Raw genomic sequence first — 12,447 nt, forward strand, 5'->3', positions numbered from 1 at the left:
CAACAAATACATGGCAAATTACTTTTTCTGAAGACATAGAAAATCTAATACCACTTAGTGAAGATCATTTTTAGGAAATTGAATTCAACAAAATATAATTAGACTAGCCTTAACTTAAACAAGCTGCGAAATACATTATATTATACAAAATATTAAATTTGATATTTTTTTAAAGTTAAAGCAAAAAGATGATAGATTTAGCCTCTGGTATAAGCTTCAGTGTATATCGCCACCTAGATTAGAATCAAAACAGACCATTTCACTGTCAGCAAGTTCAACTGGTTTAATAAATGGTTAATGTTAAATTTACAGGTCATTATTCCCAGAATGGCCTGTTTCGGTGAGTCCGATCCCTATTCGATGATTTTTTCATTTTTTTTTTAATTATCGGGTACCGTAGCCTAATTATTATTGCCGTTTTAGGGTTAGGGGTTAGAGGTTCGGGTTAGGGGTTAGAGGTTAGGAACTCACCAAATAGTAGCAGACCCCATTATTCCAGTCACTCTTATGGTTGCAAAATGTTTGGTAAAAGTTTTCAATTTATTGGGGCATTCACATAGCATAGCTTCAGTTGCCAATACCATTATCAAATAACTAATTTTCTTCACATTTTCTAATAAGATGTTCAGATGTGATAAATCTAATGATTGCTATTAAACGGGGTGACTTTGTTTACATTTATTTTTATGCATTGGTTGGGCGGGATAACTTTTTTCAAGTTAAATTTAATCTTTATTATCAACCTGCAGCCCTTTTATATTGCTCTTTTATACCCGCAGTGCAAAAATAAGTTTCATTTGAAACTTTATTTAAAACTGCAGAGGGAGCTTCCCAATGACAAGGAATCAGGGTTGCTCTAGGGAAAGTTGCGTCTCCAAAACCTTTCTTGAAAATCACCCTACTTAGTCTAACCTTTACTCAACTTCATCAGCAAATAATTCTTGGAAATATTAACATTTGGGTGTGCTATAAATGCCACAAACTGTGGAAGGAGAATAGACACGATCGTTCGATTGTGTGCAATAAGAAAAATATAGTTTGTGCATCTTTTATTATATTATACTTGTTTCATTACAGTAAATGGACCATTTCAGGTTTAACACTAAATACAACAAAGATAAGAGCCACCCTGCACATTGCACAAGCTCCATGTTTATTGTTTCTTTCATCAATCATTTCAATCATCAATCATTTATCATTTTAAGTTGTTGAAATAATGATAAATATGTTATGTTCTCTTTGACACAGTCTTTAAATTCAAGACTGTGTTTTCAACACACCCGCAAAACCTTCTCAAGTTTGCACATCATGAAAGGTTAATCATCAGAAAAAACTTTCTCAGACCAACAACAAAGATTTCAACAAATATTTTAAACCCAGTTTGTCACGTACAAATTTAAAAAAATACATAAAACATGAATAAAACCATATCATTTGCATGCAAACTTGATCAGCGGTTTATTTTTAACAAAGTCACAAAGGTAAACAAAGTCATCCCGCTAGTGGGGTACCGTAACTTTGTTCACATACTAACCGCAGGATGACGCATTTCCGTAGCCTGCTATGAAAATAAGTAATGTCTGATTGGATAGATCAGTTGCAGTTCAAAATTTGTCAAAACAAAAACTATCGTTTTTGAACTACCCAAGTCATCCTGGTTAACAGAAACTTATTTAGATTAGGGACAAGCCAAACAATGTATATCATCTAGGGACAAGCCAAACAATGCATTTCGTCTAGCAATAACTGGAACCTCTGCTATAATATCTTTCATAAATTTTCATTTGACTTTAAGTTTGTTTTTTTGAGTTTATTCAAAAAATCTTGATAAGCCTACAACATATTTTATGTAAATTTACTAAAAACTAAAAGTAAAGCTATACTGGTATTATACCAGTGCATCTGTACTTCAATCCCTGTAGAATTAGAAATTGTTTTCTTTGAATTACCAGGTCATTAGATTTCATAATCCACAAACTCATGCAGCTTATTGATTTGTCTTTTCTAATATCTTAATTTTTTTTATCAAATAATAGGTAGACTATCAATCACAAATATCTATGACTAATATTCCTGGTATCAATTGGCAAAAACAGTCAGTGTATTGGTTTTACTCCGCATGTGGTAATGTGTTGCGGTAAACTACCGTATTTTCCTACGTTCAGCAAAATGATGCTTCAACACAGTTCTAACTGCAGAAGTAGAAAAATCTAGGCTAACTCTTAACCTACATTTAAGTTACACTTTCCTTTGAACAGGCTGGCACTTCAAGTTCAAGCTAATCTTTCTCAAAAGTCAGTATTGCAGTAGCCTATATTTTGACTCAAATAATAATGATAACAATAACAGTATTATATTTATTATTATTATTCATTTGCATCAAACATAAAATCCATAGAATTTAAATCAATTGCTAAACAAAATATCAAATGAAAACAGCAATTTTTTTGTCGTATCCAGGCTTACACCTGGTGGTTGAAGATTTTAGATTAAGTGGACGGGAAGGAAAGGAAGCCAATCTTCGTGTCCACCTTCAGGCATGCCTTTAAGTGTCCTGCCAAAGACTGAAGACAGCAATGAGCACCACATTAATCAACATACAAAATACTGTTATTCTGAATAAAAAAATGTTGAATTGTAATTTCGATCAGATGACATGACGTTGCGCAATAGCAAATTTATAGCAGTGCATTTGTAGGGCTACATTGACAGTGCAAACTATGCTCCTGAACAAGCACTGTTTAAGATTTTGATAAATAACATATTCAGTTGCGGTGTTGAGTAAAATAGAATGTTTTCAAACGAGTTTTGAAGTAGTTTGTATTGTATAATTTTTTTAGATTTCTTTCAACAAATAGGTAAATGATAGCAACAACAATTGGGAAACTGTGGTTGCCAGATTGCGTCTTACGTAAAAAGTTATATAAGAGCAATTGATGTTGAAGATACACAGTTCTGGTGGAGGTAGGCAAATTATATGCAAGTAAAGTGGCAAGATACATAATAAATATGTATGTCATTTTTAACAGGACTACGCTAATTTAGTTGACAAATTAATTATGAACATTCAGGCTACATCCGTATATTGTGGGCATTGGGCGAAATATTAAAATATGTTTTGTGGAAACTCTGAAGATCTTGGTGCTGCCAGATTATAATTTTTTCAATTTTAGTAAAATTTTAAGATCGTTAAAGCACAAAAAAATGTGATTGAGAGTTAGTTAAGTTGTTTTTATTTCTGATCATCACAGAGAAAACAATACATGTCAACATAACAGAAGCCCCCAAATTAAAAGAGAAAAAAAATATTGACCTAAACTTTGAACTTGGTAAAACTAAGCCTAAATGTTGAAAATTGAATGAGGCTGTTCACCAGGCATTTAATTAATTAATATGAGGTGTTCTACTGGTGCAAATTCAAGACCCTAATGTTTTCAGACATTGGCGGAAATCAACCAATACAAAATAAAGGCCATTTCATTTTATTTATTTTTGAAGAAAAACGCTGATATGAAGTGATGAGCTGGTGAAATTTTTGAAAGGTTTGTGAGTTGTGACGATGAAAAAAAACTATGTGGCGGTGTCCGGCAACTTTGTTTAGCAACTGTTCAATTTTAGTAAGCTTGAAATCTTGACAGTTTTCTTCCTCGGAAAGCATTGAAATGGAGGCTGACAGAAGCAGCACAAACGATTCTTATTTGGAAGCCAAAAATTTAAGTGAATTTGCTGAAGACCCTGAGAATAATCCATTTAAATCTAAATACTTAGCTCGAAATTTATTACAAGAAATTAGAGATGCTATTCACAAACAACGTGAAGACAATTCTGAAGATTTAAATCTGCTGTGAGTTTTGGTTTGTTTTTGTTGTCACTCAGTATTAAGTAAATTTTCTGGGAGATTTCAGTGCCTAACTGTTCTTTTTTTTAGGTTTGGTGGCCGTGCTTAACTTTACTTTCATCGACGTATGCTTTAAATTTACATCGCATGCACGTTTTAAACTTCTGTGGTTTTGCCGCCGTTTCCTTTTGTTGGTTTGTTCCCTAAACTATTAGTAACTTTATCATTGCTGTTGTTTAAAAAAAAAAATTGAATTCAATTGAATCTTTGAAATCATGTTAGCAATAAACTTAATGCCTTTGTCTTTACTGTCCAAACAACTACGGTGGTTGGTTTTCCAATTAATTTATTACTCAATTTTGGTTGGGCTTGGAGTAGTCTCACCATGTTTTTAGTATACTAATGGTTATGATAGAGCTTTTATATCATGGAGGGAAATTTCCATGAGGATTCTTCACCACATGAATAATAACTTATATTGGGGAAATCTTTACCTGCATTTGACACAAGGTCATTCTTCACTGTGAACCATTTGTTTTGAATACATATTACACATGCTCCATAATCATGTTGAATGCAAGAAATACCCTGATAATTTAATTTTCCAATTTACTGAAACTGTCCATAATCTCGTCATGGTAGTGTTAATTCCTTGAACCTTACTTTTGAAGTTTGCCATAAGCTGATCAGTTGCAAAAAATGATTTTCATTAATGTGTTTCAGTTTAGAGGAAGCAGCCATCGAATATCATCTTGGTATCAATTATATTTACACTGAAGAAGTCTCAGCTGGACAAGAGAAATTGATGAAAGTTTTTGAAGTCAGTTATAAGTTTCATTGCATAATGTACATTTGTATGAGAGCCTTTGAAATCTCCAGTATTTACACTATTACCGCATGTTATTAATATCATATAGTTGCACTTCCTTTTGCTAACAACTGTTTAAGAATCATTAATCATCAAAGAAACTAGTTTGGTTCTAATTATAAACCAGGTGTTTTTGTTGTATATATAGCTTTGTGATGGGAATATTGCATTGTCTCCAAAAGCTGTTGGAATTGTTGTTGCCGCTCACAATGAAATGGGTTTAGTATGGTCTAACAGAGAAGAAGGCATAAATCAGTAAGCTTATTTCAATATGAAATTACTTTTCTGATAAGCTAGTTTTAGATTAATTTACTGTTCTTGCTTAGAGGTTTAAGGCATGGACCACATGGTGTTTCAAACAAAATAAATAACTTGTGAAGTTGTCGTAGGAATATTTTGGTATTAATCATGAGCATCGCAAATTTGCAAAACTTTTTTGTATTTGCTTTGATTGAAACTATTAACCACAATTTATAATTTCACAATGCACATGCATTGTTTTTGTTTTTTTTAAATTGGAATTGAATGGTGTAAAATATCAAATGATTTGTGTATTTAGGGCTTATGAGCATTTGTCAAAGGCTGAAAAGTTGTATCATAAATACAAAGAAGATTCTGATGAAGCACCAATGACTCTAGATGATCATTTTATTACCTCTCCCGCTGGCGAGTTGGAAAGAACAAAGTTTTTTGAGAACCTTCATACATACACTCTATTCTACTTAGCCCAAGTTTACAAATCCCTTGGTAAGTAAGTATGCAACTGATTGTGGAAGAGTGAAATGAACATCCATGCACTTGGTTGCTCTTTAGTTAAAAAACTACAAACAAATCTGGTTATTGATCTGTTTCGTTGCGTTTGCGTTGGGATTTTAAATTCTAAACCATTGCCGATCAGTTGTCAAGAACTTGGACAATAATATAAATACATCTAGTGTATTTGCAATGACTGCTCCACCATCTCTTTTTTGATGGCTGAAACCTATTCAATATTGTTGTCTTAGGGTTATTCAGAAAAAAACCTATATAATATATGTGAGGTTCAACGTTACAACTTTGAGAGTCATAAACAGTTTGTACTGTATAACATATACTTGCTTGTGATCTAATTCAGGTTGTTAAAATTGAGGTACTGCACTTTGCATTAATTATTTAACTAAGCTAGCCTACGGTACTTTCATTTTAATTTTCAGTGAAATAAAAAAGAATTGGTTTAGCAATGATCACAAAGACTATTCTTTACAATTGCAAATCTTCAATTTATTTTTTCAAATACAAAAACATTTTATAAATGCTCTTAGTAAATGTTTGTGCCTTAAACACATATATATTTATAGTTTAGGCTGTACAGTTGGTGATATCTTTAACTTCATGAATATGAAAATATAGCAATCATAGTTTTCTTCCAATGGTCTGTTACAAAATACCATGGTTATAATCAATGTGCTAAAAGTTCAATAGCACTCTTTTTCAGGGAAAGGAGACATTTCGGCATCGTACTGCATGAAGACCTTACGAAGACAATTGGAATTGCGCACATATAAACCCATGGAATGGGCACTGAACTGTGCTTGCCTGTCGCAGTATTTCATTTCCAACAACATGTTCTCCGAAGGAAAGCACTGTCTTGCTTGTGCAAACTTTATAATAGAAGAAGTAGATCAAGAAAATGAAGGTTAGGGTTTTTTTAAGATTTTCATTGTTTTAAGAAAGTCAAGCAGACATTTGCCTACTTATGAATTTCTCTCGTTGGTTACCGCCGAGGGTTTATCCTTTTACCACCCCTGTGCCTTGTGAGTTGTGGTCTCTGATTGTTGCCATTCGCTTCATAAATTTGAATTACCAGGACTCACCAGTCACCACAAGGATGTTGGCAACATGAGTCCCAAGATATGAGGACAGATATGTGAGCCTCACAGCGCTCGATGAACACACAATCCATTGGCTGCTGCGCCTGGATGCAGCAACATGATCTGTGGCGGCCTCAAATGCAAGAAGAAGAAACCTACTTATAATTGCACAAAAAAATCAACGATTAAACCTTTTGTTTTTTGTTTTTTTTTCAGAAACCAGCAACAAAATAAATGAAACCATTGCAGACATTGCGAGGTGTTGGGTGAAATATTGTCTCTGTTTGCTGACCGCCTCAAAAGATAAGTTGGAAAATTCTGATAGTAAGTAGACAATCGCTTATTTTGACAACTTAAATTACATACCAAAATATTATTGTCTTGCTTTTGACTATGAAATGGTTGAACCAACAAGATGTCGAATTTGTCGATTCACTGCTTCTCAGTTGAGCTGAGTAAGTGAGTATGAGTGTAATGAAATTAGCTTCCTAAGCTGGAAATTCGTCTTGCTTCCAGAATCAGATGCATGGTTTGTCTTCACTTAACGTGCTTCCTACAGCATATTTGTACTGTATAAGTGCAGCAGATAGGGATCTAGTTTTCCGATCATGCAACCTTGCTTCAACTCCCGGCTTGGTTGAAACGCCTCCACCCTGGGTGTAGCAATTGGTTGGTTGTAGTTACTATTTGAAAAGACGGCCGAGAGAATGACAAGGGCCACCCTACCATCGTTAATGCCGACTTAGGCTTTGTATAACAAAAACCATATTTACTTACCCGCCAATGTTATCAAGTATGAAAGCACCTATTTACCATACCTTTCTTCACAGCATACTTTTATCTTATCTTAACCTTTTCTGTCAGCTCAGCAGTCATCTGGTAGGCCATTGATGTTTCGTCTTCACTCTTGCCGTGCTTTTGTAGCGCATTACTATGCAATCTAAACACATTCTATATATTTTGAGGTTCAGCTGTTACGTTAAGACTTGCGCTAAGGGTATGTCAAACGTGCTAAGCAACTAGATGACATTTGGCCGCAGACTTGGGTTAGTTCATGCGTGTGATTAGGTCTGTAAAAATTTTAGTAAGTTCGTTTAGACTGACCAAGATTACTTTTCAATCTCATAGAATTTCACAAATGCTGATGTATAACAAGTTTCTAAACATACGCAGCAACAGCTCAATCCCAAGTGGAGGAAGACAGCCGCGAGAAGTCGTATGAAAAATTTGCACTCGAGGTCACGTCAATTGAAGAGAAGGTGCCGCACGAATACTGCACCAACTACGATCAGGTATTTTCAACATGTTACCTCGCACTGCATTGGCGAGATTCAGTAGGATTGTGCCTGTTCTTGGAATTTTAATGATCTCTGCGAACCGTTTGTTAACAACCGCATGTCTACTTGTCACTGTATCATATTGGGTTGATATCCAGACATCAAATCAACTGCTTTTTACATTGATTCAACGTCTAAAGCTTTGCAAACTTTTTGAATTCTTTTTTATGTTTGTAGGCGAAAGTTATCTTTCTACTTGGGAAGCAATATACCACGCGAGCCCTCAAGCACTTTGTTCTTGACGGCTTTGTCACTGATTTTATTGAAATAAATCAGGTTCGTATTCAATTTATTTGGACATTTCTGCACGTTGTGAATTTTTCGTTTAGCGACACTTGCTTTACTATCCCATCATGAGCATTTAGGTTTTTGGGGACAAGTCTGAATTTGAGAATTTTGCATCGTAAATATGCAAAACGAGATCTCGACCTGTTGAACGGGTTTATGAGCTGTTCATACAATTGGCCGAAGAAATTTGCTAAAAAACAGCCATTTGACGAGTATGGTTTTTGTATATACTGTTAGCGATGTGCCCAGGAAGATACAAGGTATTGTTGTGGTATCAAAAGTGATTTTACTCCACTCTGCAATATAATCACTCCTTTGACAAATTAATTTGTTTGCAGGACATTAGCCGGTTGTATCAGTATGTTGCTTTTTTTGAGACCAACTTAGACCTCCGCTGTCGCATGTACAAGAGAAGACTCGACTTGCTCATTTCTGTGCTAAGTGAACTAAACCCACAGTTTTATCTTTTAGTATGCAGGTGAGTTGTGTCCATAATCTATCATTTATCTTCAATGTCAGCCTGGCCAAAAATGCTGCAAATTAAATCTTTGAGATTTCAAAAATGATTTACCAGCTCACTTAAAAGCTGTGCATTTTTAAGCGAAAGACAGTAAAGGGGAATTGACTATATTTCGTTAAAAAGATAATATAAGTTCCGTTGCAAAGCAATAAAAATGTTTGGTGGTGTTCTGTTAGACACTGTCGCTGTGTTCCGGTACGGTGCTTAAAGATAGACACGAAGGTCTTTGTTCTTTTTGTTGTGGTTCCTTCAGCTTTAGGCTCAATGAAAAATCGTTTTGTCATGTTATTTTGCTTTTGAAAGGCAACTGCAATTTGAAATTGCTGAGACCTACAACGACATGATGGACATGAAGCTTCAACGCTACAACTCCAGCGCTCAGCAGCAAACACCACACGCCAGAAAAAAGATAAACGTGCTTTGCAACTCCAGGTTAGTTTTGACAGTCGTTCACTGACATTCCGTCCAGTTACGCAACTTTTTTGATCGCCGGCACATTGTTTTCCCGTCAATAACTAAGTACAAGTGCTAAAGCGATTGTTAATGTGATATGCCAAGTTGCATTATTTAAAAAAAAGGCCATAGACTTTTGAATTGTTCTGCAGGAAAGTGTGACTGGTTCTCAAACAGGTTTTGTCGAGTTTGTTCCGCAATATCCAATATCAAGAGCTACCGCCGTCAAGTAGTAGTTCTCGTTGCGGTCCAAGTCGACCCTGATGTTCAATCTAAAACAACCAGGATTTGAGGCACGAAAGCGAAGCGATGTCTCGAGGGCGAATGAGTTCATTCGCCGTGTCGTGCCACGTTTCTTCATATGCATTTCAATTTGTCTGGCGTCAAATAATCTTGCACACTTTCGCGCAGCATCAAATATTTCCACGAGTTTCTCAAAACGCTTCGGATGCCTGATGGGAAGTTTCCTGGACGATTTGAAGACGACGTGGAGAGACCAGGATTGATCGCTCATTTCTATATCGCCAGGTCACTATTTCTAACAGACTCGAAAATGACAACAGTTCTTTGTAAACATAAAAAAAGTAGTAGATACCACTTGGGCCCGCTGTTGAATTAAGAAACAATTAATTTTCTGTATGTTACGATCAGTATTAAATTATAGTTTTGCAGTATGCCATGGACTCACGGTGATGAATGTTTTGGTTAAACGAAACTTTGAATCGTCGGAATTTGTAATGTCCGTTCTGTCGTCAGTTGCCTCTCTCAATTGATGACTTATTTTGCCTTTTTGTTTGCTGAAGACATGTCTACTTTGTTTTCCAGATTATATTCAAAGTTATTTCCAAGCAGCGCACAGGAGAAGTTGGACAACCTTAAACTGTCTTGCAATTTCTATTCCTTCCTACCAAGCTACGTTAAAATTAACGAGGAGGCGTCTTCTTGCGTGAAAGCAGAACTGGATATATGTGAAGATATGGCTGAAGTGCTACCAAAGACCATGGATCAACTCATCACATCAATAAACAGTGCCAGTTAGAGATTTATCATCACACAAATAGTTCTTATGCATGTACTGTTATCGTTTTTAATTCTTCACTGTTGTTCGATATTGCTCTTTTTCAAGAGGTACTGGTAGCCTTGCTTTGTAATAAATATTAAGCTTAGCATAGCGATCTACATTAACTTTTTCAAAATGTCTTTAACACTTTTTTTAATAACGTACTAGTTAGATGATAATTTTTAAAAATCATGATTTTTAATTGAGTATTTGAGCCGTTTAAAAAAACTATTCAATAATGAATTAGTAGGCTATTGTACATTACTATAAAACCCAAGGATTTCCTTACTGTGTTGGTGCTAATGTGTTAGCTCACTAAAGAAACGTGGATCACCCTCTCTCTATTTTGCTTCAAAGAAGCCTGGTCATTGCCCTGGCCTACAACATCGGTAGACACTTTAACATAGGACAGTTTTCCGTTCGAACCAGCTACCACTATTGCTCTACGGCGCATTGGTTAAGAAAGGTAGGACAATTTTCCTTATAAACTCAATTGATTACAGTCATTAAGATCCTTCTTGCACTCAGTTCAGTTGCAGAAGAAAAAATAACATTAGCAGTGGGTGGGAATCGAACCCACGCAATCGAAATGACTATTCCTTTGCCCTAACCTTAACCCATTAGGCCACGCTGCTTGTGGTGATACATTCACTTAATTTTCTTTGTATCAAAATTCTTTCCAGTAGATCGGTCAGAATATCACGTGCTGAGTCGCATTACTGAATTCAGCTGATTCGCAAGGAAAACTGTCCTATGTCAAAGTGCCTACCTACAACATCGGCGTCGACCAGTTGTCTGCAGCGACTCCTTCACTTTTCTGTATCACACTGTGTAGTATTTTATCTTGTTACTAGAGTCTGCTCTAGACCGTTGGTTGCATGCTTTCTACGTCCAGTTGAAAAGTGTAATTGCGTACACTGAAATACAAAAGCGTTGCAATGCATTGGTGCATTTTCCCTATAAGAATTGTATTCACTGATATGACGCTTTTGAAATCTCCCGCCCAGAAGGTCACGTGGTATTTGAAAAGCAACTTAGCATCGTGAGGCTACTTGGTGAAATGTGGGATTGTGGGAGGTTTACAAGGAAGGTCACTTCAAACCCTCCAGCAATGTTTGAATGCAGAATTTTTGAAGATAAATTTCTTTTCTGTCGCTAACCTTGATATGGATGACATAGACCAGAGCCTCAGGTTAACGAAATTGTTCTACCTCAAGGTAACATTTGCATTCAAAGCTATCCTCAATCCAGGTGACGTCTACCGTAGTACCAGGTCAACTAGTCTCGGGATAAAATAGTTTACTCTTAATATTGTGACTTCTATTATTCGTCACCATTTCTAATGAGGGTCGTTTCAATTTCTAAAGCGACCAAATTGAACATGTTCAAGGCTATAACAAGTGATTTTGACAAACGGTCTTCGCCAAATGGTAGTTTTTGATAACAGGATTGGCAACTTACTCGAAAACAAATGTTTTAGGCCGTCAGCGTAATATCTAATTTTAAAAAGCCTAAGTTACCAAAAGTGATCATTTTTAGTCAATTCTACAATGACGATGATTTTCCCAATGATATCAGTAGGACTTTAAATGACTAATAAACACAATTTTAGCTTTAAACGCTCTGCATTTGAGGTCATGCGACACAACAGGTCGTTGGTTTGTCAGCGCTCTGCCAGCATTCCAGTTCTTGGCGGTAGATTCTCAAAAAGATTTATCTCTTGCTGTATAGTTGCAGTTCGTGTAGTCAATATCGCAACTTTTAAAAGTCGTCTTTAGCAGGTCTTTCCATCGCGTTGTTTGTCCCCTCCAACGAATATATGGAAAGACGGCTTGTTTGATAATTTTAAGTAAAAAAATCTTGCTGTAAGATTACGCGCCAAATTAGAAAGATGAGTTACGGTACTTCCGATTTCTGTAGAGCACTTCCAGTGGGCTACAACAGGTCAAGCGCAGTTGCAGACTAAAGTTCATTTTGTCAGTGTTCTTACAGACTGTCATATCTTAAGTTTAAAAGGCACCACTCATTGTGACAAACCCCTAATTATGCTTGTTTTTGAATATGATTTTGTCAGATTTCAGATTGCATTACCTCTAATAGCGCTAGTTGCAACAAATGATATCACCGATGTAGCAAATGCTTCACATGTCATATCTTGTAATTGGTAATTTGATATTGAGGCTAAGCTGTGATTACTCAAAATACCGTAAAGTATACTCTTCACCAGTGACGA

At 35.7% G+C, this 12,447-nt stretch overlaps 1 protein-coding gene across 1 annotated transcript; it reads left to right on the plus strand.

Annotated features, from left to right (window-relative positions):
• The first annotated feature begins 3,612 nt into the window (after positions 1-3,612).
• Positions 3,613-11,166, plus strand: LOC145786519 (KIF-binding protein-like). The gene is made up of 12 exons (XM_082598185.1): positions 3,613-3,844; positions 4,562-4,658; positions 4,855-4,961; positions 5,266-5,453; positions 6,181-6,381; positions 6,773-6,880; positions 7,730-7,848; positions 8,071-8,169; positions 8,520-8,659; positions 9,005-9,133; positions 9,566-9,682; positions 9,980-11,166. Exons 1-12 carry the CDS (start codon positions 3,663-3,665, stop codon positions 10,191-10,193), a joined length of 1,701 nt encoding a protein of 566 aa, XP_082454311.1. The 5' UTR covers positions 3,613-3,662; the 3' UTR covers positions 10,194-11,166.
• Positions 11,167-12,447: the final 1,281 nt, after the last annotated feature.

This window comes from Aplidium turbinatum, chromosome 17 (assembly GCF_918807975.1).
Source record: "Aplidium turbinatum chromosome 17, kaAplTurb1.1, whole genome shotgun sequence".
NCBI lineage: Eukaryota > Metazoa > Chordata > Ascidiacea > Aplousobranchia > Polyclinidae > Aplidium > Aplidium turbinatum.

What these genes read in the sequence shown, in the direction of transcription:
- LOC145786519 (XM_082598185.1), top strand. Translation starts at nt 3,663, where the DNA reads ATGGAGGCTGACAGAAGCAGCACAAACGATTCTTATTTGGAAGCCAAA. An exon ending in AGTAGATCAAGAAAATGAAG is followed by an intron (nt 6,382 to 6,772) that starts GTTAGGGTTTTT and finishes TTTTTTTTTCAG; the next exon opens with AAACCAGCAACAAAATAAAT. An exon ending in TAAGTTGGAAAATTCTGATA is followed by an intron (nt 6,881 to 7,729) that starts GTAAGTAGACAA and finishes AAACATACGCAG; the next exon opens with CAACAGCTCAATCCCAAGTG.